The sequence below is a fragment of the Heliangelus exortis genome, chromosome 2 (genome assembly GCF_036169615.1).
Source record: "Heliangelus exortis chromosome 2, bHelExo1.hap1, whole genome shotgun sequence".
Taxonomy (NCBI): domain Eukaryota; kingdom Metazoa; phylum Chordata; class Aves; order Apodiformes; family Trochilidae; genus Heliangelus; species Heliangelus exortis.
The window spans coordinates 16,678,830-16,705,056 of NC_092423.1; the positions used below are offsets into that span (position 1 = coordinate 16,678,830).

The 26,227-nt window shown below is 35.8% G+C and overlaps 1 protein-coding gene across 6 annotated transcripts in view; it reads left to right on the forward strand.

Moving 5' to 3' along the window:
• MPP7 (MAGUK p55 scaffold protein 7) overlaps positions 1 to 26,227 on the forward strand; it is a 142,329-nt gene that overhangs the window by 97,937 nt on the left and 18,165 nt on the right. For 4 of the 6 annotated variants that reach the window (XM_071734947.1, XM_071734952.1, XM_071734948.1 and 1 more), the window contains 6 exons: positions 5,932 to 6,013; positions 6,950 to 7,035; positions 8,859 to 8,933; positions 9,495 to 9,691; positions 10,218 to 10,282; positions 19,990 to 20,031. In XM_071734947.1, coding sequence (XP_071591048.1) covers positions 5,932 to 6,013; positions 6,950 to 7,035; positions 8,859 to 8,933; positions 9,495 to 9,691; positions 10,218 to 10,282; positions 19,990 to 20,031 — 547 coding nt within the window. Of the gene's footprint in view, positions 1 to 5,931; positions 6,014 to 6,949; positions 7,036 to 8,858; positions 8,934 to 9,494; positions 9,692 to 10,217; positions 10,283 to 19,907; positions 19,947 to 19,989; positions 20,032 to 26,227 lie in introns of all 6 variants that reach the window. The other 2 variants (XM_071734950.1, XM_071734951.1) reach the window with 2 other exon arrangements.

Genomic DNA, 26,227 nt, shown 5'->3' on the forward strand with positions numbered 1-26,227 from the left:
ATAATTAAAAGTTTGACAGTAAGGAAAGTTCTTACTTTGTTCCAACATATTCAACCCTTTTATTTTTCTAAATATTTAAAACACAGCATTAAGCTTTCCTCTTTTCTTATTGAAGAAATTATTTAGGGATGAAAACAAACTTGCTGTAGGATTTAGTATCAAAAAGAGTATTAATTCTGAAAGGTGTGAAGAAATTTGAACATGCGGTATGAAATGTGTTCTAATTGAGCAGTTTATTTTTAGTACTAATGAAAACTATCTTACTGGTTTTTCTTGTATTGGTTAGCAAAAACTTAATAAAATCTTAATTTACATAGTTTCATGTTTCAGATATGATTTGCCACTATGGCTTTTGTAAATTAAATACTTTAAGTTAATAGTATCTTGAAGTGGACTGGAAAAATCCTTTGAATAAAATCAGAAGGGTGAAAGTGAGGAAACTCATAGGTTGATATCAAGCCAGTTTAGTTGGTAAAGCAAAAGATGGATGCACAAGCAAGGCAAAACAAGGAATTAATTCACTGTTTCCCATTGGCAGGCAGGTGTTTGGCCATCCCAAGAAGAACAGGGCTCCAACACATGTAACAGTTACTTGGGAAGACAAATGCCACCGTTTCAGACTTCCTCTTCTTTCCCCCAGTTTTATTGCTGAGCATGACATCTTACATTGTGAGACATCCCTCTGGCAGCTTCTTGTGCACCCCCAGTCTCCTCACTGATAGGACAGGATGAGAAGCAGAAAAGGCCTTGAAGCAGTGTAAACACTGCTCAGCAAAAGTTAAATCCCAGTATTACCAAACACTGTGATCATAACAAATTTAAGACATACCACCACCTGAGCTACCATGAAGAAAACTAACTCTATCCCAGCCAAAACCAGTTCAATCTGTTGCAGCCAATTCTTAGCACAATTCTTGTGATAAGGAGGTAAGAGAGGGGTTTTTTTAGAACTGTCTTTTACTAGACAGAACAGTAGCCATATAAAAACTTATTTTTTCAGTTTAAGACTGCTTAATTTATTTACCCAGATGAAAACAGCCTTATAATGGAATCTGTTTTACAGGTATGGCTAAGAAGAGGCAAAGGGCAGGAGCTAATTGCAGCCTACAGATAGAGAGTGGGGAACTCAGACAGTATACAGTCAAGCTCTTCCCAGCAGTGAAAGATGCTGAAACACAGGGTGCTGTCCAGAAGTTTCAGGCCTGGGAGTGTTTAGACTGAGAATTTACAGAGGTATTTCATTAGGTGTGAAGTCCCACCTTGGAGCAGACTAACTGGAGATTTGGAGGCTCCATCCTGTAGCATAAGGCAGTGCGTGATGGGATCTGACATTGATGTCAGTCCTGCTCTGAGCAGGAGGTTGGCCTGAATGACTTCCAAAATCTGCACTTCAACCAACATTTCTGAAATTGCACCTTATCTTTATGGGAAAGGAGTATTTGCGGTCCTTCCAAATTCCCAGCTATCCTGATGTTTTATTTTAGCTGGAGAAGAGCTCATGGTGCATTCTGTTTCGCATGTTACTTATTCTCCAGGAAGACTTAGAAGAATAATGTATTGTTTCCTTCTCTTCCTCCATAACCCACCTTCATTCCATTTTAGCTGCTGAACATAAAGAAATTAATGTCAGATTTCTGGTGATTTATTACACTAGCACTGCAATTGGTAAAAACCCTATTATTTCTGTCTTTGTCTTTCCTAGATATTTTTTTTCCCCCTTAAAGTAGGGGTGAGAAGAAACATGGATAGTAATTCAGATAAGGTCTTGCCAAAATATGGCACTGCAGCATAAAAGAAGAATGGTATATGCTGGATTTAATAAATCTACTGTTAATGCTTCCTGAAGTTACTTTACTGAAGAAAGAATAAGATCAATGTTTACTAAACTATTTAAAATTTCATTTCCAGTTTATTTCCTTGTCTTTTTAATGTTTTTTTTCTTCAGAGTAGTTCAGTTTTATCTATTCACCGTTCTCCAGTCAAAAAGTTGGATTTCACTTTGCAGCATTATAACCAGATTCTTGCTACTGAGCTTGAGATTGGAGGAATCAATATATTTTCTAGGATGGAGACTGTCCGATTTCTTGACTTGAAGATACTGAGATCTTTGAACTTTTCTTTCACCTCAGATACATTCTCATTCTCTGAACACAAACAGTAGAGATTGTTTTTCTGCAGAGCAGTAGGTTTTACATCAGTTGCACAGCCTGAACACTCTTGAATTGGCTATCTCCTTTGGATGACTTTCAACAGTAGTCTCTGTGAAGCAAATTAGGCACTCTCCTAACTTCTTTGGAATACATCTAGTGACCACTTTAATATAAAAGAGCACCACATTTCCTCTTCTGTTTGTTCATGCTTTTCTCTGAGTTAAGCACCTCACCGGTGTTCTGAACTGGTGTTAATCACATATTAATGAAGCCTGAGTTCCCAGGAGTCATCCTCTCAAAAGAGGGAGAAACATATGGTTTGTGGGAGGGCCTTCTGTTTGCCAGATTTCGTCAGTGCAAAAGTCAGTGCTGAACTTTTTTCCAGTTGTTTTGGAAGAGATGATTTAAACTTTTGGTTAATCCTTTCACAGGTTGCTTTTTTTGCTGTTTTTTGTTTTTTTTTCATAAATGTACTATTAGCAAATGCCATTCTAGCAGTATATTGCTCAAGAGAGGTGAAATTGTGGAGGTTTTATCTGAACCATGAAGTGTAGAAGAGCTCTGAACCTTGTGTGAAGAGAAGTAGAAATACCTCTCTTTAGAGTCAGTCCAAAATTCACCTGTCTGTAATTAGGCTTTTTATCAGATAGCTTGGAGGGCTTATACACCTACATCTTCAGGGCTTTTTAAGTCACTACCATGTTCCTGCTTAGTGTTTCTGATATTCAAGATGTAGAGCCATGCTACCAGGAGTCCAGTTCCTGGTCTCTCGCTACTTCCAGCTTTCAAATAATATTTCGGGTTTGGGACAGCTTTCATTCAGTTATTCTGAATAGCATGGTTCTTCATGTTAAGATGGTTGATCCTTTGTCATACAAATTCATTTCACATTAGAAAACTAATCTTAGGTGGTCTTTGTATTCAAGAGAAAAATAGGGAGCTTGAGAGAATGAACCATGATGTCTATTTAAGATGCCTGCCTTAGTGAAAGGATGGTTCATTCTCCAGAGCTGCCTATTTCTTTTCATTAACTACAGGAGGAGCCCAGACACCTATCTTGACTTAGACACCTGATTTCCATACCTGAACTTGGGTGAAATGAATTAAGGTGATTTAAAAGAGTCATTTATTACTTAGCTTATTACTGAATGAACTTGATGATTTTATAGGTAGGATTGATTTGGATGTAGTGAAAGCTTTAGTCTGCATAGTCTTACATGTATGTGGGCATCACCTTTTAAATAACTCTTCAATATAAGTTAGGTAACTGATTTTCCTGTATTTGCATTTTCAATAGAGAATTGGTTAAAATAAGGCCTTATTGAGGTACTTGCATTCACCATCTGCATGTACTTTTGTTTAACAGAAAGGTATGCAAAAACGGTTAAAGATGTTTTGAACTCTCATTAGTAATTTATTTTACAGGTTAGTCTTTTCTTAAAAAATAAATGTTTATGATGTTTATATTTTGGAACTAAAAATGGGTGAACTAATAAAACTCACAAAATCTGAATGATGCTCACCAGTGTTACTACATTAAAAATGAAAAAAAAAAAACCAACAACCCCAAAAAACAGTGAAAAAGAGCCTTGCTGAAGAAATCTGTGTTATTTTTAGTGCTTTTGCATGGTATAGCTTTACACATTTTCTCAGTCTAATCACCATATGGCTCCCAAACTCCTTAGTTTTTGCTTTAGATGTATTTTAAACTGAGCTATGCTATTACATCCGTCTATGTCTCATTTAGGGTAGCTTACACTTTTGGCCAGCAACACCAAAAATATTTTCCGGCTCTCAATGTCCAGTCTAACATTCTTCCATTTTTAAAGCTCTAAATGAGTAGCTGCTCTGCATGTGTAACTGAAAGTACTGGAGCTGAACATCTCGTAAGGAGAAATTCTTGCCAGATTATATATACCTCATAGTTTAAGCAGGGCTGGCAGCAGTGCAAGTGAAGCTGCTTTTTCAGAAATTTAATTCTTCAGGTTTTCAAAAAGAAATTCACTTGTGTTTGATTTTTTAAAAATTGTTCTAGATTTGGGAGGGAAGGGGAATTTAAGGAACCTCCTTTTTTCTTTGTGTGCTATAGATACAGCAAAACACATAAACTCAAATAGTGTTTTTTGTGGGTCTGCCCATTCACTTGGAGTTTGCCATGGAAGAGTTATTGACAGTGAGCTAACTCATGTTCAGTAATTTCCCCATAAATTTAAACTTGCTTTTGTGTAGTTTTGAATATTCCAGTTTACCTCTTACCTTGTTGCAGGGTGCTGGCTACATGGTAAAGATTCAGCCAAACAGAATATAATGTGGTGGCTGTTCTAATTTTTCTCTTATTATATTGTATAGAGTAAAATCACTTTGTTTTTTTGGTTTTTTTTTTTTTTTGTTTGTTTGTTTGTTTGTTTGTTCTGCATTTCCACCTAAGAGGCAGAGGAAAGTTTGTTTATTCAGTAAAGTTGGTAACTGCAGTAAAATCCCCCCCCTTTATTCACTTGTACATATTTCAGCTTGACAGCTATGCAACTTTTAAAAATAGAAGTAGTGATAAACATGTTCGTGTTTAATCTAAACAAGTACAGAAAGCCAGTTCTAAAACAACATAATTACTCAAGGAGTTTCATATTCTGTACCTTACTTCAAGCACAACATTTCTCTGATGGAAGGAAATTCTAACCACTGCCTTGGACTCAGAGGTGAAGTAATACTGTTCATTCACTAGTGAAGATTATGGGCATTTTCAGAAAATGTACTTATCTGCCAGAGTCCTAAACACCTCTGTGGATAAACACAGTTAGAGCTATCACAGGTTACTAACTGGACTGACATGGCAGGGTAATTGTGTGCTGATCAAAGCTGTTGGCCAAGAGGTGATTTTTGGAGGTGACTGTACAGTGCAACTTACCTAGCTAAACCCCCCCTCATTATTCTGTGGATTCTGTTTCCCAGAGCAGGGCCATCGTTTCCCCCTTTGCTCCTTCCCATCTGCTGGAGAGGACTGGGCTGTAGCTTAGGCAGTGGCTCTGCCTCCTCTTCCCTTCTCTTCCTCTGCTGCCAGCTCTTCCCCATCGCCTTGTGACTCTTTTGTGTCCACTCTTGCACTTCTAGTTACAAAGGCATTTTTCTCATCTAGACAGCTGTTGACTGGAAATTTAACTACATGATGTCATTTTACCTAAATGCCTCACTGCTGTGTTTGTGTAATGTATGAAAGCAGTCGTGACTAACTCAGGAAATGTTCCCCTCCTCTGCATTTCTGTCCCGTGGGTATTCCAGGTGAACCCTAACATGCAGGGGCAGTTCTCAAATTTGTGTCTGTTGGTAATTCTGTAAAGCAAAACTATGATTAGTGGGTACACAGACAGTGCAGAGAGTAAAGTGTGACTATTACAGACATGGATAATATTTTTTTACCCGCAGTATGTAGTGTGGCCTGTTTAATTCAGGAAAAACAATTTATCATTTAGTATTTGTTTAGTACAGTTTTAGCTGCAGACTCAAGTAAGGTGTGCTGCAGTTAAAAAGTTGATTAAGTTGAGAAAGTAAACTAATTGTATCATTGTATCATGCATAAGTCACCTCTGAATAGAAAAGAATTCACATTTTTATAGGATGCTAATAGAGCAACATATTATGTATATTCTTTTCCTGAGCAAATGTAATTTCTGACTTATTAATACATTGCTACAATGTCAACTTTTTTGTAGTTTTACATAGCAAATAATTGTTTTTTAATGTAAGTAATTATGGCAAGATTAACCAATTTTTCTTTTTTTTAAAGGGGGCTACAATTAAAAGGGATGAACATACTGGTGCAATTGTGGTGGCCAGGATAATGCGTGGAGGAGCTGCAGATAGAAGTGGTAAGGTGTTGCTGTTTACCACTAGCCATTCAAGTTCTATAACTCAGAAAAAGATGAGATAAAATGTGAGCATTTTGCATCCACAAAATAAATCACTATCACAAACAAAAGTATTTGGGGGCTGGGTAGCTTTCCAAAATGGTATTTCAATATTGGTGAAAGAATTCATGCTGATTTTTTTTGTTCCCTGTTGACTTGCAACCAGGTATCTTAAAGTTGGCAGAATCAGAGTTTTTAAAGATATAACATGGTTTGTTTCCAATTGAAGACATCCACTTAGAAATGATAGAATATGCCAAGATTGCAACCTGCAGATACAGGAAGGAACTCAGGATGGCTGAATTATTTTATATTAGTAAGTTCATTTGGAGTTCCAGCTGGTAATTCTCAGAATGCCAGCACATCCTTGATTGCAATTGTTTAGTCTGGGATGTTCAAAATGTGGAAGAACTCAAGCACGGGGTCCCAAGTTATACTCTAAAGTGCCTCTTTTCATTGAAGAAAATCTAGGAGAGCTGTGTTTCACACCTAGAGGAGATAATGGAGTATATCTGGATATGCATTAAGAAGCATTTGTGCCACGAATTAGCCATCACTGCCTTGGTGATCTCTGCAGTACTCACAGCTGTGTAGCAATAAGAAAAGAGTATGAATAGAAAAAGTATTGGCACAGTTTTCAAAAGTATGTATAAAAGTCTGGAAAAGTCATAGAAAAATGTTACTAATTTTTAAGAGGAAGGAAGGAAGGAAGGGAGGTGAGTAAACCAACTATCTCAAACTTGTCTGCGAGGTCAGTAGCTGCCTCGTTCAGTGTACATCCCTGCTTTTAAGTTACAGCTCACATGGAATGAAAGGGGAGAAAAAAGCTGAATGCTAATGATAGTTTTCATATAATATGTAGCTATTGTAATAACGACTCCTTTTTGCCTTCTGTAGGTCTTATTCACGTTGGTGATGAACTGAGGGAAGTCAATGGGATTCCTGTAGATGATAAAAGACCAGAAGAAATAATACACATTTTGGTAAAGACAAAGCATTTTAAAATTAGTTTAGAGGAGTCAAGAAAAAGTAATTAGATTTAAAATTTCTTGTGTATTTCTAAGAAAAAGGTATATTCTGCAATAATGCCTTTTCCTCCAGTGCTGTCATTTACAAACCTCCATTTCCTTTCTTTTAAAGAATTATTTTCCACATCTTTGTAATTATATGCAATTACAGATTACTTTTAAAGAGTCAGTGACAGCACTATGTCTACAACTATGCTGCGGAATGTTGAAGACTTGAATATATAACTGACAGTTTTTAATACTCACCATGATCTATTGAATTCAAACTACTTCAAATGTATTAATTAATAAACATAAAAACTCCATGTGAAAACCAATTCATAAAACGTGTACTTGATAGAAAAAGCTAACTGGTGTATTAAGATCATTTAATACTGATTTGCAGTGTACTGATTTGTATTATTATGTTTGCACTCCTCTGATCTACAGAATCATTAGAGCCGGTCTAATTACTCACAGAGCACTATACAGATAAAGTACTCTAGATTTTTCAGAAATATTCATTATTTTTACAGCAGAGAAGCCAATGAAGGTCATGACAGCTCTTTGTATTCATGGCATAGGCATTTCTGTATACATAGATACCTCTCTGTCCTGCTGAATGGAGTGACTGTCTCCCAGTTTTGGTTCAACAATCAAGCATTAGCCCACTGATAATCATATTTGCTTTGTGGTTTTTTATTCCCTAGAGAAATGTATTCCCCTGCAAAAATTAATATTTAAAAATCTCTAGAAACACAATGGCACTAGAAAAGGTGTGAACAATTTCCCCATTTACCTCCTTGAGGTACCATATAAACATCAAAAGGTAGTTAGAGCTTGTTTTAGAAGTAACAGAATTATTGATTCCAGCCCTGTGGCTGGTGGAATAAGAACTTGGCCGGTGCTTGTCAAACAGTGAGCTCTTGGACTGCAGACATGCCAGCAGAACTATGTCTTGATTGGTAGTGGACAGGCCTGTTTCCATTTTGCTTAAATCGTTGGCTGTCTGTTGCACTCCCCTAGTTTTATGACACTTGTCAGCTGCATGCAATAGTAGCAGAGGCTCCAGCTGATTAGCACTTCCTTCAATAGCAAAATGTCACTGCGGCAGTGGGAATATATCCTGGTTAATAAGTAAAATGCAGCCAGACACATTTGAAGTGGGATATAGGGAAAGAGGAATGGATGAGGTGGTTGATGATGGCTAACTTGTTTTAAGATTTATAGTGGAGGGCTTTTTTTCCATTTAGTAGATGTAGTCTAGTCAAAAATGTGTTTCTTTTCTAGTTTCTCAAAGTTGCCAAAAGAATAAATCCCCCCCCAGTAGTTTTATATTACAAATATGGTACAAGCCTGTTTGAATTTTTGTATAGTTTTCTTGGGGTTTTTGGTTGTTTTGTTTGTTTGTTTATTTGCTTTTTTAAATGAAATGATAATTGGAGTTTTCTAGGGGTGCACTAACTGCGCCAGGAGTTCAATGGTTGCTTCTAATATTGCATATATTTTAGCTGTAGCATTTGCTCCTGCTTCCCATGCAGAAGTGGGACCTCTGAAACATGCAGGTCCCAGTGTTTTAACAGTGTCTCTTCCCACCAGTGAAACAAATAAAACTGAGCATTTCAAGTGGGTATTTTAATCTTTGCAGTGCAAATTGTGGTAAAGCTGTCAAACTTGGGAGTGGATAGATTCATTATATCTGAATATTTAAAAATTATTTTAAATTTCTTTTCCTTTTATTATTTCTTTGAAATGTACAGCTTAATTCTCTGTGAATTTTCTTTTCAATTGTTCACCAGGCTCAATCTCAAGGAGCAATTACATTTAAAATCATACCTAGTGTGAAAGAAGAAATGCCAGTCAAGGAAGGCAAGGTAGGCAAGAGTATTTCAGAAGCTATTGCAGTAGCTATTTTGCTGAGGATATACATGATTTGCTTAGATTTATGTCTCCAGACTCTATTTTTCTGATGTGACCATGTCTAGTGCACTGTTGACTTACTTCACGTTCTAGGTTTACAAGTGGGTGTAACATAGTTCTTAAGCCCTAACTCTGCAGTGTGAAGTTGGCATAGGTAATCTTCAGTCTTCTGCAAGAACCTTTTCTTCTCTTGTGCACGGGGTAGGCGACACTTGGTAGCCCACTGGTTCAAAAGTATCTTTTCTTCTGTTCCCCATATGGGCACATTATTCACTTGCTAAGTCCTCTTAGCCTTGGATCATAGAGCCTTTACTACACTAGGATTTTGGTTGCTGAAGCAAAGAATTTAACTTTCTAGCATGAACTTATGATGTTAAATGTCCATAAGGGTGTTTTATAGCCGTACATATTTATTGCTTTACATTATTTATTTCAATGGTTTTGAGTAGTAAAAGCAATAAAAGGGAGATACATTTAATATTTTGATTCTAAAGATAAAACATGGTTTGTTTCAGATGTTTATCAGAGCCCTATTTGACTATGATCCGAATGAGGATAAAGCAATTCCTTGTAAAGAAGCTGGACTTGCTTTCAGAAAAGGAGATATCCTTCAGATCATGAGCCAAGATGATGCAACCTGGTGGCAGGCCAGACACGAAGGTGATGCCAATCCCAGAGCAGGCTTGATCCCTTCAAAGCATTTCCAGGAGAGGTAAGCTATTGAGAAGCATAGTTTCATTATTTTTTGTAGTAAGAAAACACTTATTTGCTGAGTTGTTAAGTTAGAGTAGCTGTCATATGTAATCCTCATAGATTAATTACATAAATTTGATAAACCTGCATTTGCAGCAGGTCAACTGAATTTGGTAACCTGTTGCTGAAATACTTTGGATTTCTTTATTTGTCTGGCTAGAATTAGTAATGACAAAAACTGATAGAATAACAGTGATCCACATTGAAATTAAAAAACATATGGAAAATAGCACATCTGTATCTGTATTCTCTTTAATTTACTATGCAGGAATAAGAACTGCACCAGGTTTTGGAGACCTTACAAAAATTTGAGGGTCAGGATTTAATTTTTTAGATTGTGAATAGATCACATTGTTTTAAGTTAATTTCTTATAAAATCTTGTGGAAATTTTGCAATAGTTTCATGATGATAAGTGTTTATTAATCCCAAACCTGCAGTGAAAACTGAGGAGTTTGTCTTTCCCTCATCACCTCCCATTTTATAGGAGATTTGCACTAAGAAGACCAGAAGTGCAGATTCAGCCATTGAAAATTTCCAACAGAAAATCATGTAAGTCTGTTAACTTGGAACAGAAATCATACTCCAGATCTCTGACCTTATAAAGTAGTTTGTTTCAGCCCTGTGAATGCAGGATGCATTTCTCCTGGGCACAATAGCATCTTGGTCACATTGTCTAAGTAGGAAAATAAATATAAGGATGAAATTAAAAGCTTCAAAAGCAGCTAACAATTTTTCCCAACCATCTGACTTTGTTTTCGAAGCACCAGGCCAAAATAATGTTTTGATATATAACATTTCAAAGGTTGAAGAGTGTTCTTTTCCTATTGAAATAGTACAGAATTAGCTCAACAGTTTATATAATTTGGACTACATTAATAAAGGGAATTTTTTTTCTAAAGTGAGATAAAAGGTTGGATAGTCTCTTCTCTCCCATACTGTCGATTTTTTTGCGTCCTGTGAAACAGTGCAAATTTTAAAAAGTTGGGACATTCAGTTCTTTGACAGACTTTCACAGTACCACACTGTTTTTTAAACAAAATTGTTTTTGATAGTCTCTTCTGTTAAATACAGTAGTTGCAGAATACAATAAAAATAAGCTCTAAGAAAGCACATACATCAAAACAAATATTCTTTCCACTGGAATTTACATCAACATCTGTTTTAAGTATTATTGCATATTTCACTTGACCTGTTATTTCTTTCAGTTGTACAGTCTCAGAACAAAGTGAGTACAATGTAAGAAACTATCAAACTTCAGTAGGATCTAAATCTGAAATACAAACACGTTTTTGAGTTCAACTAGAAATGTTCAATAAGTAGTCAAAAAATTTCCGCCATCTTTCATTGTCTAACATTAAAACAAAAAGTATGTATACTATGGCAAACATTAATTGAAAAACTAAATACTTTTTTTTTTCTGTTGCAACTTTCCTAACTCCTTGCTATGGCTTTTGTGTTCTGAAGTTCAACAATTACTGTTTGTTTTCTAGTAATCCTATCTCCTATTTCCTATCTCATTCCATTTCACTATTTGATTGTGTGTCCTAATGCTGTTGTTAACTCCAAAGCCCTTGATTAGCTTTGTAATTACAATATATGATTGCATGGTAGTTTTTGTAAAATATGTAGATGATCGAAACAAAGAAGCTCCTCCAGTTTGTAGTAAATATCTTGTTTTTCTAGGTTCTAGGTCAAGTTGCTCTGCCCCAGTTTTGGAAGTGTCTGATCTCAGGGTATAGCTATTTCTCTCTGTCCACTATTCTTTAGTCTGATAATGCCCTCAACAAGAGCCTTCAATTAATGTGGTGGCACTGGTGCTTTTCAAGAGGTAAAGCAACTGCTGCAGCAAAACTGCATGATTTGTTTTGTAATGAACTGCATCTTTTTTTAATGACCTTCAAATGAAAGGTTTTACAAGATGCATCTCACCCTTCTAAAAAGGCAGCCTGAATTTGACTGGGAATTGCCAAAATTACAACTCAAAGACTCATAGTATAATGTCTACTCTTGTTGTCTTCTTGTCTCTGCCATTTCCACCGGCTTTACCTTAAGTAGTTTAAACGAGAAGAGGTCCTCTTATCCTCCCCTTCCCTTTAAACAAGGCAGAGCCTTAGGATCATGCAGTATGTCTATTATAATTATCTTTTAGACTTAAAAACAAAAGCAAGATCCAGCTAAATACCATCTAGAAGGCTATAGTGGATCTTAAGGAGGAGAAGACTGCAGAGTAATACGAGTTTGTCACTTTCCTCGTTTCTTAGAACATTCGGCTGTCCCCTCTTCCAGATTTCCACTGCCCTTCTGAGTAGAGGATCCATCCCTAAACATGTTTCTAGTGCTGGGATGGAATTCAGATCCATTATAGAGATAACATTTTAAGGACCAGAATTCAGCTATAGAAAAATATGTTGCGACTAGGATATTGCTCTCAGGAAAACCTTCCACTTTTTAAACTTCTCAATATTCTGTGTAAGCTGGGAAACTCCAGGCACTTAAGATCTTCATAGAGTTAGGCTGCTTTTTTCATGTGACCAAGCACAAAAATGGGAAAGGACTACTGGATCTCACTCTTTAAGCCCTTTTCTGTACTGTGGTGTATGGGCCACTGATTGTTGTCTTCTGAAGCTTTATTTAACAAACTGCTGTGTTAAAGAGGGAGGAAACTGGCATTGCTTTTTTGTTATCTTGGTTCTTTTTAAATACTGTATTTCAGCCCTTCAGCTTGATACACATTTCTCCAATGTTTGGAAGGGTACTTGTGGGGGATGTTGTTCCCCAGCATCAGTGGGGAAACTGATGTTCTGTAGATCTTTCAGAAATGGCTGTGTGTTGAGAGGTTGCTTGCTATCACAACTGATCCTCTCCAATTGTATGACCTGAATTTCCTGAGCATTTTGGAATAAAAGGGCAATTTGTCAGCTGGTATTTTTATAGATTCCCAAATACAAAAACCTGTTGACTTCAACAGAGCTGCTAATAAAAGCCCCTTCCTGACAGGACTGGGAGTTGCACTAGGAAGCTTTCTTGAGGCATGGTAAGTAGCCCTGGGTATTGGCCTGCTCTGTTCAGTCAGCTCATTCCACAGATCCCATGTTTCATAACAAGGAAGAAATCTGGGTACGTGCCTTTGTTTTCAGTAGGGAGACTCAAGGAGAAATGTTCTATTTTCCTGGATACCCAGAAAATGTGAGTGAGCTCTGGTTTCTTAGATGGGCTTCCAAGATGGCTAGTGTCCTTCTGCTTGAAAAATGAAAAACTAGTCAAAATCTTATGACCTAGGATATGAATCCACAACTTTTTTTTCCCGCTCTCTTCTAAATTTGGTTCTGAAACTGGGAAGGACTGTTGTAACTTTCTACAAAGAGAACTCTCTGAAACAGAGTGAATAACTGCATAATATCCATCAGGATTTGCTTTGATATTTAAGTATGTCTCAAAACTTGCAAGGTCTACCTTTGGGAATCCTTCTTTCTGTTTCCCAGTTTTAAGTTTTTACTCTTTAGCATAGCAAGGCAAGTTGTATGAAGTCATTAATTGTGCACATACATGTATATCATAAATTTGGAATCAAAAAAAGTGGGCTTTTCAGGTGATGCTTGTATTGAATACACATATTGAGGAAAGTAGAGGATGCCTTTCAAAGAACTTTTTCAGCAAGAATTCTTTGCACTGAAAAAAACCCAGAAACCTAACCTAGTTCTAAATTATTAAAAGGATCAGTTTACAATGGAAATGCCAATTCGTAGTTTCACTTTAATAGCCAAGTTTAATAGGTAAAGTTAACTTTTTGAAAGATCTGTAAAGACACCTTTCCCAGCATTTAGCTGTTTTCTTAAAAGAAGGAACAGAATTTTTCTCAGATTACACCAGTACAAATGAAAAACCTTGAACATGGCATGTGTAGACTGGAGGAGGGGGCAAAACAGTGTGCACTCCATATTGAAAGGTAAGGGATATCACACTCTTCATTTGCAGATGGAGAGGGTGCATAATCTGATGGTATCTGGGAGCAATATGGCAGGGAACTGATAATACATAGACAGCAGATGATTTTACCTTGAGAGGAAGACATAGAAAAAGTAGGAATATAGAAATGAAAGGAAAATCAGAGACACAAATTTTCATGTTGAGGACAAAGGAGAAAGTATTGCAGCAAGGGCAAGAGAAAAACAGATACACAAAAGCTGCCCATTAACCCCAGTAGGTAAAACCCCACTCAGGATGGGCTTTGAAGTTATTCAATTAACAACTTTGACAGCACTACACAAGAACTATAGTCACTCCTTGCACTTTAGTTCATTTGTTTCTTGATTCCACTTAAACACTAATGTATTAATTTTGTTAAAGGTTTTGAAATGGTGAATACAAAAATTAGTAATATAAATTCTAACCTCTTTCAGGTTTTTCTATTGGTATTAAGCCTCAGAAAGTTCAACATTAATATTTGATAATTTTTAGAAGTACGAAATAAGCAGCAGTTGGATGCACTGACCTGCTGATAAGGTCAAAACTGTTAATTTCCAATCTCTGAGTTAGTGCAGAAGAGATGGATAACAAATCTCAAGCATTTCCAGCATTTTTCTCAATACTTAGCAGTGACTTTTCAGCAAAAGGCAGAGCATTAGTACTATGGGAAAATTAAACTGGGGGAAAAAATAAGAAAAAGCAGCATAGAAAATAGGAAAATGGAATGAAAGTAAAGGAATAGAGATGCATGAGTTTGTGGGAATAGGACTAACCTTCCACCTGCTGGGTCAGTGGACTGCACTATAGCTGATGTGGAGTGTGGGGGAGGCCAATAGGATGCAGAGGGAGGTAGAGCTGTGTCTGGCTGCATGCTCTCAGCTTCAGTGTGGCTGAGCTTGTGACCCACTGCTGATGTCACCCTGCAGAAACCTGCTCACCTTCTGGCTAATACTTAACAGCATTCTTGGCTTTAGGTCATCTTAGCTTGGGTACAACTTTGCAGCTAGAGTTGGCTCTGTGAGTTTTCCTGTCACTGCATCCCAGCTAACCAAGAGTGACGTGAGACAGTACAAGGAAGGATTCGTTTGTTTAATAGTTCCAAGTCTGTTAGCTTGAACATAAGTGCTACTCCTGCTTTGACTGTAATAGTCACTGCCAACAAACATTCTTATTCTTGCACTTGTAGCTTTCTTTAATTTGTAGGTAAAACATTGATCAACAATTTTTTGAGATTAAAAAAAAGCAAATTTATTTGCATAACTACCAAATGGCTTACTGTTCTGCAGTAATTATAAACCACAATAATCAGCCAAGACATTATACTCCTTCAGCATAACTTTGCTTTCACAGCAATTATTATGTTTATTCTTGCATTATGTTTGTTTTTTTTCTGGTATGAAAATTACTGGTAACTGTATATTTTATACTAGCGTAGCCTGTAAGTTCTCTGAATTCGTGCAGTGTATGTGTATATCCATACCCTGTGTGTATTGTTATATATAAATATATATATGTATGTAGCATATATGGCAGAGCTGTTCAGAGACCTCTTTTCCTTGAAAGTACATTTGTTCTGTTTATTTGATGCTAAATGTAAATACTGTTGTGGCAAAGTCATCATCTTACAATTTTTCTAGGGTTTAAAACCCATTTTACTTTCAATTTTGATTTACCATATGTGATTGGCATTGTATGAGCAAGAGGAAATATTTAACTGCAGCCAAACGGTGTTCATTAAAACAAGATGTAACCCAGTTTATCTGCAGATGAATGTCCTGTGAACTGAAGATCGTGTTCTGCCAACAAAATAATTTAAACGGGCTAAAAGAATGAATGCTTTGTACCACTTGCATTTGAAGACCAAACATTTGGGATAAATGAATAGCAGGACTCTTTTGCTTGTTATAATTGCTGCACAACCTTAACCATGCATTTCTTCTCAGTATTTTTCTGCGTTCATATTTGAAACTTGATTGCCCACCTGCAGGTAGTTATGAGTAAAATAAAAAATGGAACTAGTCCTGTAGAGTTAAATTAGCACATTAGCATCTTTGTTCAGAAGTCTTCTGTCCTTACAAATGCTCACTTCCTGCCATCACAGAGAAATTAAGGAAAACTGAAGCTGAATGACATTTGAGTCAAAGTCACATGAGACAAAAATGGAAAATGGATCTTGTAAACTCTTGCTCTGTCTTTCACCGCAAGGCTATCCTTCAATTTCCAAGTTTTCTTGGTAGAGATAGTTATGTGGTGATGTTATGAGAGGATTCAATTAGATCACCTTATGTTGTCTATAGCATACGTATAAGTATTGTCTGATCTACAAAACCCTATAGGATAAAAACCTGCCAAACAGTATAGTTGTCAATTGCTACTTTAAGCTGCTCATTGCTAAGATATCAGGAGTGTTTAATATAGTTATTGTAATGCAGATCATTGTACATCACAATTTCTTGCTTACTGGAGTATAACAGAGTTTAAGAGATAGTATAACTTGATTGTGATAAGAAACTAGAACAGAGCTGCTGCATATCATTTTAGACTGCAAAACATTTAAGTAAGATTCTTTAATGGAATTACTGTTGAAAGAAAGTCAGCAAAAGTTAAACATTTTAATCTAGTGCTGGACTCTTCCAAAGAGTTTGAGGGAGTTCCTACTATGACACTGGTTTTGGGCTTTGTAAATGATATAATTTAGGTGAAGCCACCAAAACCGAATATAAACATATTTGTTAAAATACATATAAAATAATAAAGTTTGTTTAATGCTTGCATTGTTCTATATTGTTATATTGGCTACCCTGAAATCTTTCTAAAATGAATAAAAATACCTACTTCCTAAGCTTCAACTGCACTTGTGTTTCCTATTTCTTTTTCCCCATTTATGTCCTGGTCATGCTTCATTCTTGTTTCAAGACCCTGTTCCGTGACTATTTTCTTTTCAACTTCCTCTTGCTTCTTACCACACTACATATAGCTGGTATTTCTTCTTTTCTCAGTGTTCTGTGTGCTCCATGTTGCCTTATTGTTGCTTGATTGTTTGTTGGGTTTTTTTCACTTTGTCACTGCTTTTATTTTCTTCCTTCCCATCAGATTTCCTTCTCTTTACTCTCTGTCCTCTTTTAGTGTCTTGTTTGTTCCTTCCAGATAAACACCTATTTCCTTTCTCACTCTGCTTCAATTTAGTGCCACTATGTTGGCCTGAGAACATCTACCCCAATATTTTGTGTCTCTGCACTTTGAAACTTTAGGCTGCATGTGTACAAATACTTCCAACACACAGAGTTTTATTAGTTATGAGTGAGTCATAATATGAAGTTTCCTGTCAAATAATTTCTGGCTTTGCTCTAGGGACAGGCAATAGTCCTGCTAGAATTCCTGGTGAAACTCAAATTGGGAGCTACATGTGGTTTCATAGCTGCTGCTGATGTCCCACATCTTTTCATTATGTTCAGGTGTAGCCCAAGAAAACCAAGAACAGTCATAGTAAAAAGGAAGATTTTTAACAAAACACAGAAACTTCAGAACTCCTTTACTTGTTGTCAGCATTAAACCTCAACCGGTAGACATTTTGATTTATTGATTTATTGATATGAACTGGTTTTGATCAGTAGTGACTTTTTTTTTTCCAGGAGATTATATTTATAGCCTATTGAAAGCCATGGAAATGGAAATACAGAAAAACTTTTCGTAGATATCAGGTCATGTAAGAAGCCTCTCAGCACAGAGGAGAAAGAAATAGAACCTGGAAGCCAGCCTGACATTCTGTGTCCAGCTTTAGGGAGTTTGTCACTCAAAGAATTGGAAGCTTTTAAGGTCAGGAGAGTAAAAAGGATCCAACGCTTTTACTCTCAGCTCACAAAACTGGCGGCACTTCTGAGGCACCAGATGTGGTCAGCCAAGCAATGCTCACCTTAGAGGACTTTCCAGTCTACTAAAACTGCATGGTAACTTTAAATAGAATTCAGAGAACTCTTCCAAATTAATATTTTAAAGCGTAAGTCCTTTAGAAAAAAGGTACCAAGAAATGATACTCCAAAACAGTATTCTGCTGCTGGCAGAAAAAAAAGCATTGGATCCATTTCCTGATTGGGAAAGCTTTTCAGTGTAACCAGATAGGCAGGAGAGTTTTGACCTCTCCTTTGTTTGGTACATCAGTTACACATGAAAGATTGTAAAATATCTCTTGAATAATTTCTTCACGTTCTGAGGAAAGGAGTGCTTCATGGAGACTCTTTGAAATATTTATACGTGAGGCACATTTGTCTGGATTCCAAAGGAAATTTGAATGAGATGTAGATTGTAAAATATCTGTATAAATCTAGGCCTTAATTTATAATGTCTTTGTGAACAAAAAAACATATATATAACCTTGTTTTTCTGTAAAAGCTTACAAATGATTGTAAAAAAATGTTTTCCAAAGAGACAGAGACTTATTGACTTCCTGTAGGTTAACATAAAGTCTTAAATAGATCTGTTGTATTAGCATAATGTCAGAGAAGACAAAATTACAAGAGTACCTATAGTCTTACAGTGTCTTTTCAGCTACAATTATAGAAATTAAAAGTACAAAAACTTCTTTAAAACCCAGCTTCAAGGGCATTGGCAACTGTAACTGTAAGTGCAGAAAAATACTGAGATCATGTTTGTTGTAGCAATTCTTAGAAATTCTAGGTTAAGATTGATCAAATGGAATTAAAAAACTCTGTATTTAATACCAAAGAGATCTTCCATCCAGCTTGGTAAGGTCAGTGCTAACAAATAGTGGAAGAATCTCATATGGGTAAATTAAAGTGCATGTAATATTTCAATGTATTTTTAGGTTCTTTTCTAACTGTAGTTTTCAACATGTAAGCTAAATCCTGGTATGGTGGTGTGTGCCTCAATACAATAGGTACTGTCAAGAGAATTTTAGAGTAGCTTACATAGCTGAATTTTTTCCTACTTATGAGGTATTAAACAATAATACTTTGTTTTTTTGGCTGTTCTAAGATGAGGAAGCGGTTGAGTGTGGTAGGTGCATTTTTCTTCTTCAATTTAACTTTTCTTTCTTAAGTTATGTTTTCACTCCATTTAATGATTTCCTTTCCTATTTTTCCTTTGTGCTTCTCAGAGGAAATTGAAGGTACATGTACAAAAGTTTCCCTGCATAGCCCAATAATTTTATTTAGAGAACATATGTTTAGAATTAAAATGAATATAGTCCAATGTTTCTAAGAGATGTTATACATACAGTGCTTTTATATTGCCACCAAACACATTGAATCGTAGTTTAAAGTAGATAAAAGATACCAGAATATTCCTAGTTGCTTTGTGTAAAGATCAGCAATCTGAACTATTGTTTTAAACTGCTTTTTCTCTCTTGGACTTCTGGAAGGTGTATAGAGAAAAGTACTATCATAAAATAATATTAGCAAAACTTGGGTGGGCTGGGATTGAAAGAGATGGTTCCAACTTAATTACATGGCCATGAGAGGTCTTGGATTTCTAATTAATACTGACAGAGTATTTCTCTGAGATGATAGAAAGTTCATCCACGTAGTATCATCTTTACTGTTTTCCCTCTGAGTGTAGCCAGTTACTGTTATGCTTGCAGCATATGTTAAAGTAATAACAGCTGATCTCTAACATTTTTTTTTTTTAAACTTAGGAGGCCTTTGTTTATAAAGGAATTAGAAATTATAGCTCGTATTTTTGATCAAAGGGCCTCTGGCATGTAAAAATATACGTTGTAGCTATTTTATATCAAATGAGAGGATGTGTTTTTGATCAAAAACCTTTCTGTCTAATCCAGTGAGCCAAAACTTAAAGCTGAAGTCTGATAAAGTAAAATTTACCAAAAAAGCTTGATTTACATCAAATATGTTTTGCTTTCTTTTAAGTGGCATATTTTCTATTAACTGATAAATTGTGAATAATAGTGTTAGAATTCTTTTTAGAATGTTTGCTGTCATCACAATTTTTGCTTGAAACAGTAAAAAGATCGGTGTGCATGCTGCAAAATTGCAGAATATCTCCAGCTAAAATATAAAACAATAAATGTTGTTTTATGTTTTTAAGAAAATGGCTTACTGAAGGCTTTTTACTGGTGTGCTTTGTACAGTTGTTATGGTCTAAGTAATTTCTTCTGTATTTTTTGCTGGGCTTCTAACTATTCTACTTTATTTCTTGGCTCTTATTCTGTATGCTTTTACCCTTCGTCCAGAAGATGCTGAATGTGCTGGTCACAACAGTGGATCCTATCTAGGTGAGCAATTGGTTACAAAAGACAATTTCTTTCTTTCTTTCAGCTTCTTTTCCCTGGAACTACTGTGTCCACTTTGCTTTTGGGGGTAATCTGCATTCAAATGTCCTTACTCTGCATGACAAAAGCATGAACATTAAGGTTTTAAAAATGGCTCATTGGATTTGACATAAAGGGTTTATGTAGTGTATGCTGTTATCTGGTTAAACATAAGGTTCTAAAAGACTGGTCTGTTCTTTAAGTAAAAAAAAAAAAAAAAAAACAAGAAATTTAGGAAAAATATGGACTTTTAAAGGATGTTAAGTAGGCTATGTGTTTAATGAAACAAAAAGGTTACTGTATTGTGAAAAGTTTGAATAAGTCTTTAACGATGCATTTTCAAGGTTTTATGCAAGTTTTGCTTATGCTTTACTTCTTTGTATATGTCTAACTGTTTGGGGATGATTCAGAGAGAGTACAGAGCAAATTTGCAGGCACCGTTTCTTTTTCCACATTACAAAATAAAATAAGTCATAATAGCTCACTAGCTTAAATTTAGCTTTAAATCTAGTGTGAGCTCAATGTATCATTGAAGGGAGGGGGAAAGAGGAGGGGAAGGAGTCCTTTGGCTTCAGCTTCAAGATTCCGAATTTCAAACAAAAGTAACATTTTAAAAAGGTGAATGTTCCATGATATGTTTCAACTTTTTAATTTGTGCCATTTTAAAAGCTATGTAAAAATATTTTAGTTGAAACTGTCCAGAATTCCTGCCAGCTGAGGGGCTGGCTGGAGCGGATTTTGTGGCAACCAGCCCTTTTCCCAAGGCTTTCATCCTCCTACTACAAGAGGAATGGGAAGAAACTTGTTAAAATGCTTTAGTACATCGAAGCCACTGGGTTCACTGCAACACCCTAGACTAGAACTGTAAATTAGAGGTGGTTTTCATATTGCACTATTCTTGTTTCAAATGTACAGAGACTACATCAGGAAAACACAAACTGGATAACTGAAAGAACTTTCACCTCTTTGCAGAACCGTAGTGTGGTGTAATTTTATCATGTGTTTGTGGAACCAGTGGTCATTTGATTATGCTGTTCTCATATTTTTTTAGGTAATCGGCTAAATCAATGTTGAATTGTAATTGTATTGATAGATTGAAGTATGCTTGGGAAATTATGTGATTCCAGATGAACTGCATTTTCCTTATCAAATCATCTCTTTGAAACAGAAAAGAATCTGCCCCCCATTTTTTCTGTCTGTCTGCAAATACAGTTTGTGTAAATGCTGAAGATGAGACTACCACTGTTTTGCAATCAATTCTTAGTGGGCTTTATTTGGGAAAGGTGGCAAAACAGAATCCAAACAAAATCTTGGTGTTTTAACCCTTTTAGTGAAACATTTTTGTCTATTGCTGCCAAAAAGGCTCAGTCATTCACAAAGGAGATCTACTGAGGAAGAAGTTACAGTTGTCCTAGATGCAAAGAAAAAAAAAAGACAAGATGGGGTTTAGTTTACTTAGGCAAAACTTAACAAAATTTATTGTAGAACTACTGTACAGTTCAGGCAATGGTTTATCTTTTGAGAGTTGCTGTGCAGTGGGGTGCTGCCATCAACCCAGAGATGGTGCTTTCACTTTTCTTGTGGTGGGTGTTTGCTGTTTGGATGTGAGATGTCGAAGAGGAGTGCCAGAAGACAGAACAACAGGGAGAAAAAGAATTGTCTAAAGTAAAGGGCCAGGTTTGGGGTAAAGACACAAGTGTATTCACTGGTTGTGAATAGTAAGCAATTTGGTTTAGATATTAGAGGTTTTTTGGAGGTTTCTGTCTTCTCTTTCAATAGGAATCATTCATTAAGAATTCTCATAGCTTAAGATCAAGCAGGTGGGCTTTTGAACATTGATGTTATTGCTCTTTTGCATATGGTAGCAGGACACAGTAATTTGTAATTCACAGTGTCTTCTGCACTCCAGTGTCCTTGTTTCACAAACCAGTCAGACCACAATCCTATTCAGCTTTTCTCCTGAGTTATTTTTCAATTGTATTTTCTCAAGGAACAAAGTGATGTGGAATAACTTTCTGGGCTGGACAAATGCCACTGCCAAAATGGTAATAATTTGAACAAAACTTGTTGACCCTCTGTAGGGAGGACACAAAACTCATACCTATGTGCTGTGCAAGATATAAAACTCAGTCTATAAGGTAAAGGAGTTCTGGACAAACAGAATTTATAAACCCTCTGCTACATACACAGGAGCCAATACCATACCTGACTGCTGCAGTCCACCTTCCTGCTTAGGAGAGCCACTTTCTTTTCCACTGGTCTGAGTATATATATTCCTTCAATCCCAAGAGTATTGGAGGTCTTCAAACAATTTTTCTCCAGCCTGTTGCTTTTTGGGAGAGTGAGAAAGCATATAACGTCCCACCTGTGTTTTGCATTACTATTTTTTGAAGTGAATCCCGAACATCCCAATTGGTAGACCTTTATGACATGTCTTGATTACTAAGTAACTAAGAATTCCTAGGCAATTCTCTTCATTATGTATACATGATGTCTTTATTAAACATATTACACTGAAAAAAAACCCCAAAATATTGTCACTGGAGGCCTTGGATCACACTAAAAGGTTCAGGGTGTTTTAGTGCCACCTGAGTAACTTTCTATATGGTGTGACCCGTTACAAGACCAAGATAGTCTGGATCAGTTTAACTGCTGATGGAGGAGGTGACCTGTATTATCTTGTATGTATTCACACATATGGACAGTTAGTATAAGGTAAGTTGAAGTATGATAAATTGTTTGTATGTCTAAATTCTAGAAATGGTTTTCAAAGTATGAATACACTGATTACTTCCTAAAACTAAAATGACTAAGTCATCTTGCATGCCAGTTTTGATAGTATATAATGAAATCAAGTGAACTGCAACAATTCTAATATCAATTAATGAATTTTCAATTGATTTTATGGCTTGTTATGGGTTTAGGACTCTTTATTTTTTGGCATTTCAATCTATGAACCAGTGTGTTCTGTGAACATCTGATCTCTGATATGTACTTCAGACACACACAAGGTGGTCATGAAGAGCAGCAGAAGAGGCAGCTTTCAGAAAGCAGAATGTCTCTACCATTTGGGATCAGATCTTTTATGTCCAAGGTTATATAAAGCAATTACGCTATTAATTTAAACCCTTCCCTCTAAAGTGACTCAGGTAATTTAATGATGTTTCATCAATTTCTAATATTTAAGTCACAGTACAGTATTGTATGTTTCTGTGGTAATTTCCTGAGGAATTGTTGGGGGAACGTTAAGAGTTTGCCTTTGCCAGACTTAAATTCTAGTTACATTACTAGAACCTTTATGAACATACAGTAAATATAGATGAATATCATCTGTTTACTATTCTCAATTTTGTCTTAAAAATCCAGACATAATCTAAATTTTTATTAACCCTGTCTAATGTGCAAGCTGGGAATCCATCCAGAAGCAAGCAGAGTAAGAAGTCTGCTCTGTGTTTGTGCAGTTCCTGTGTAACAATAGAAATACTCAGTATATGAGCTAGTATAAAAAAAACTCAGCAATTTTTGGGGAAAAAATACCCAGAAATATCAAGTAAAAATGTCATCTTCATACAAACCTCAATAATGACTATGGTACCGAACTTATTTTTGTCAGAAATATGAGTACAAAAAGTACTTTAAAATGCATCTACAATTAAAAAGCTTTTGTTCACTCTAATTTAGTCTATATTCATTTAATTAGTGAAAATGGATAAAAGCATTTGTAAGTGCCTTATTGCATTCTGGAGCCTTACTGATGAATTTAGAAAGAATTGATGAATTTTAATTATAAGATTTCCTCTTAGTATGATTTATCTGAATTTGAGAAAATAACTTTCTGCTTTTGTTAATATATTTGGATTTAAATGCATAAAACATTGTCACAATCTTTTGTTCATCTCTTCTTTAGAATTGTCATTAAATCCAAATAAGCACAGTTTTTTGCATCAGCACCCAGTTAAAGTACTTTAAGGGAGAAAGGTTCATGTGGTGCCCATTTTCAGTTTGCATTGGAGGGTGATGTCCAAGTGGATTTCTCTGTGCAAATGTAAGGCATTGTTCTGAGATGACAAAATGTACACTGCTGGTGTTTAAAAGAATACTGACACTCTACTAGGGATTTTTTCATTCTTTTTCTTAGAGATGTAAGTAGTTTCTCTTTGATTATTGTTGGGCCTTAGTTAAGTTTATTAGTAGCAGCTTTTGATTTTATTTCATGTTGAGAAGTGTTATAATGTTTGGAGACATCTGTAGTCTGAGCACATTTGTTCTTCATATTTAGTTCCCAGAGGCTGTTCATATTTCACCAAATCTGTTACATTCCAGCAGTGGTTTATGAGTTTGCATGTTCCATAAGCTTCTAGTCATGTAGCTGAAACCCATGAGATGGTGCAAGCTTCTCAGTGTTCAGAATTTTGTTGTTTTAGTGACAGAATTTCCCCCTTTTATTTTATAGTCTGCATTTTTGCCAAAGAGGATTAATCTCTGCTGATACTTATATTCCACAGACAGTGGAGCCTGCAGCTTCTTTCATATGCATCACAGTTTATATTATCAAGTGTTCTGGGCAAGCAATGCTTTTTCCCTTTGTTGTTTATAGGAATTAACTTTTAAACTTGATCATTTTATAGAAGCTTTATTTTTCTATTGCTTATCAGTATGGCTTTTTTTCTGTAGTGATTTTTGCTGCATTTTTAATAATGTTCTGTTGTGAATTTAAAAATATGAAATTTCTTTTTTGTCTTTCCTAAACTGTAAAATATGCAAACACTAGCAGAATCTATTTTTACTTGTTCATAGAGGTTTTTATTCCTTGCAAGTAAAATATCGTTTCAGTTCAGCTTAATCTTTTTGCACAGCCATGGCTTCCCAACCTATATTACAATTAGACATGCAGAGTTCAATAGAGAATATTAATAAGTGATTCTTTATAAAATAGCTTCTGAAGTTCACAGTAAAGTTAAGCCACATATTTGAGAACAGAAAACGGCAGATGCAAGAGAAGAAGAATCATGTTTTCAGTAATGCAGTAGCACTGTCATCAAAATGCTGGGTATCTTTGAAACAGTCTCAGTCTTTCTCTCCAAACTATGTAGTCTCCTGGGGGTTGAGAGCTGCTTAAAGCAAACTTTCTGAGGGCTTTCTGTAGGACTATTGAGACAGGATTTGAGGAACAGTTAAAACAACTTTCAAATTGACAATAGTCTTAAAGTGGCAAAGCAATCCACATATCACAATTTTTAAATATTCAGTAGTTCTACAGCTCATCTACACTGGCACACTGCAGAGACATGAGCCATGCTGGAAATCTGCTGCATTATCTGGTTAAAGCGTTTGCTCTTTGTAATTAATACAGTAGCTTTTCTGTAATGTCTAAGTCCTAGCTAAATTTGTTGTTGAGCCCTTTTAGTGTACAGGACAATATTACTACTTTCATTTACCAGCAAGTTTCAGTCACAGAAATATCAAATTTTTGCATCAAGGAAACCCATGTTAGCACTGGAACTGTATCACCTCAGTGAATATGTGCAATGCTTTGTATAGAGACTGTAAAAACTACAAGTGACTCAGACTGAAGACAGCACTGAAAGATTTTCACCTTTTTGACTAAAAACAAACAAAAAAAAATCTGCTTTTTTTCCTTCCTTTAATGGAATGAAGACATGAAAATTCTTAGATAAAAAACCAACCTGGTAGTTTGGTAATGAAGTCTGAGTAAAGTACATGGAGAAAAGAGGAACAAGTTACGAACAGTGTTACTAACACTCAACAGCAGAGATTGAATTAATATGAAGATTTTGTAGTAATAGTATTTTTCCTAAAGATTCTACAGTTTGGCATGTAAACTGAGGCAAGGAAGCTCTGGGCACAGATGCTCTGAGGCACGGAGCTCAATATTTGTAAGACCTACACCAAACTACAGTGGAGAGGATTGGCTTAGCTTCATTTGATCAATATACTTACTTTTTACCTTCTTCAGATATGTGCATTCCAGCTTTTGTGACAAAGCTCTTTGTTCTTTAAACTATTTTGTAGTGAATGATGAAGAATTATTCAATTTTTTCCCATAAATTTTACAGAAAAAAAATCAGAACAACGTTCATCTTGCTTTTAGGGCAACTGATTTTTTATTTTATTTTAAATACAAAACCTTGCAGATGAGGCCTCAGGAAACATGAAACTCACTTCAAGTGTCTGTATTGCTAATGTTATTTTAACCTTTCTTTATAAACCTTTATACGTTTAGG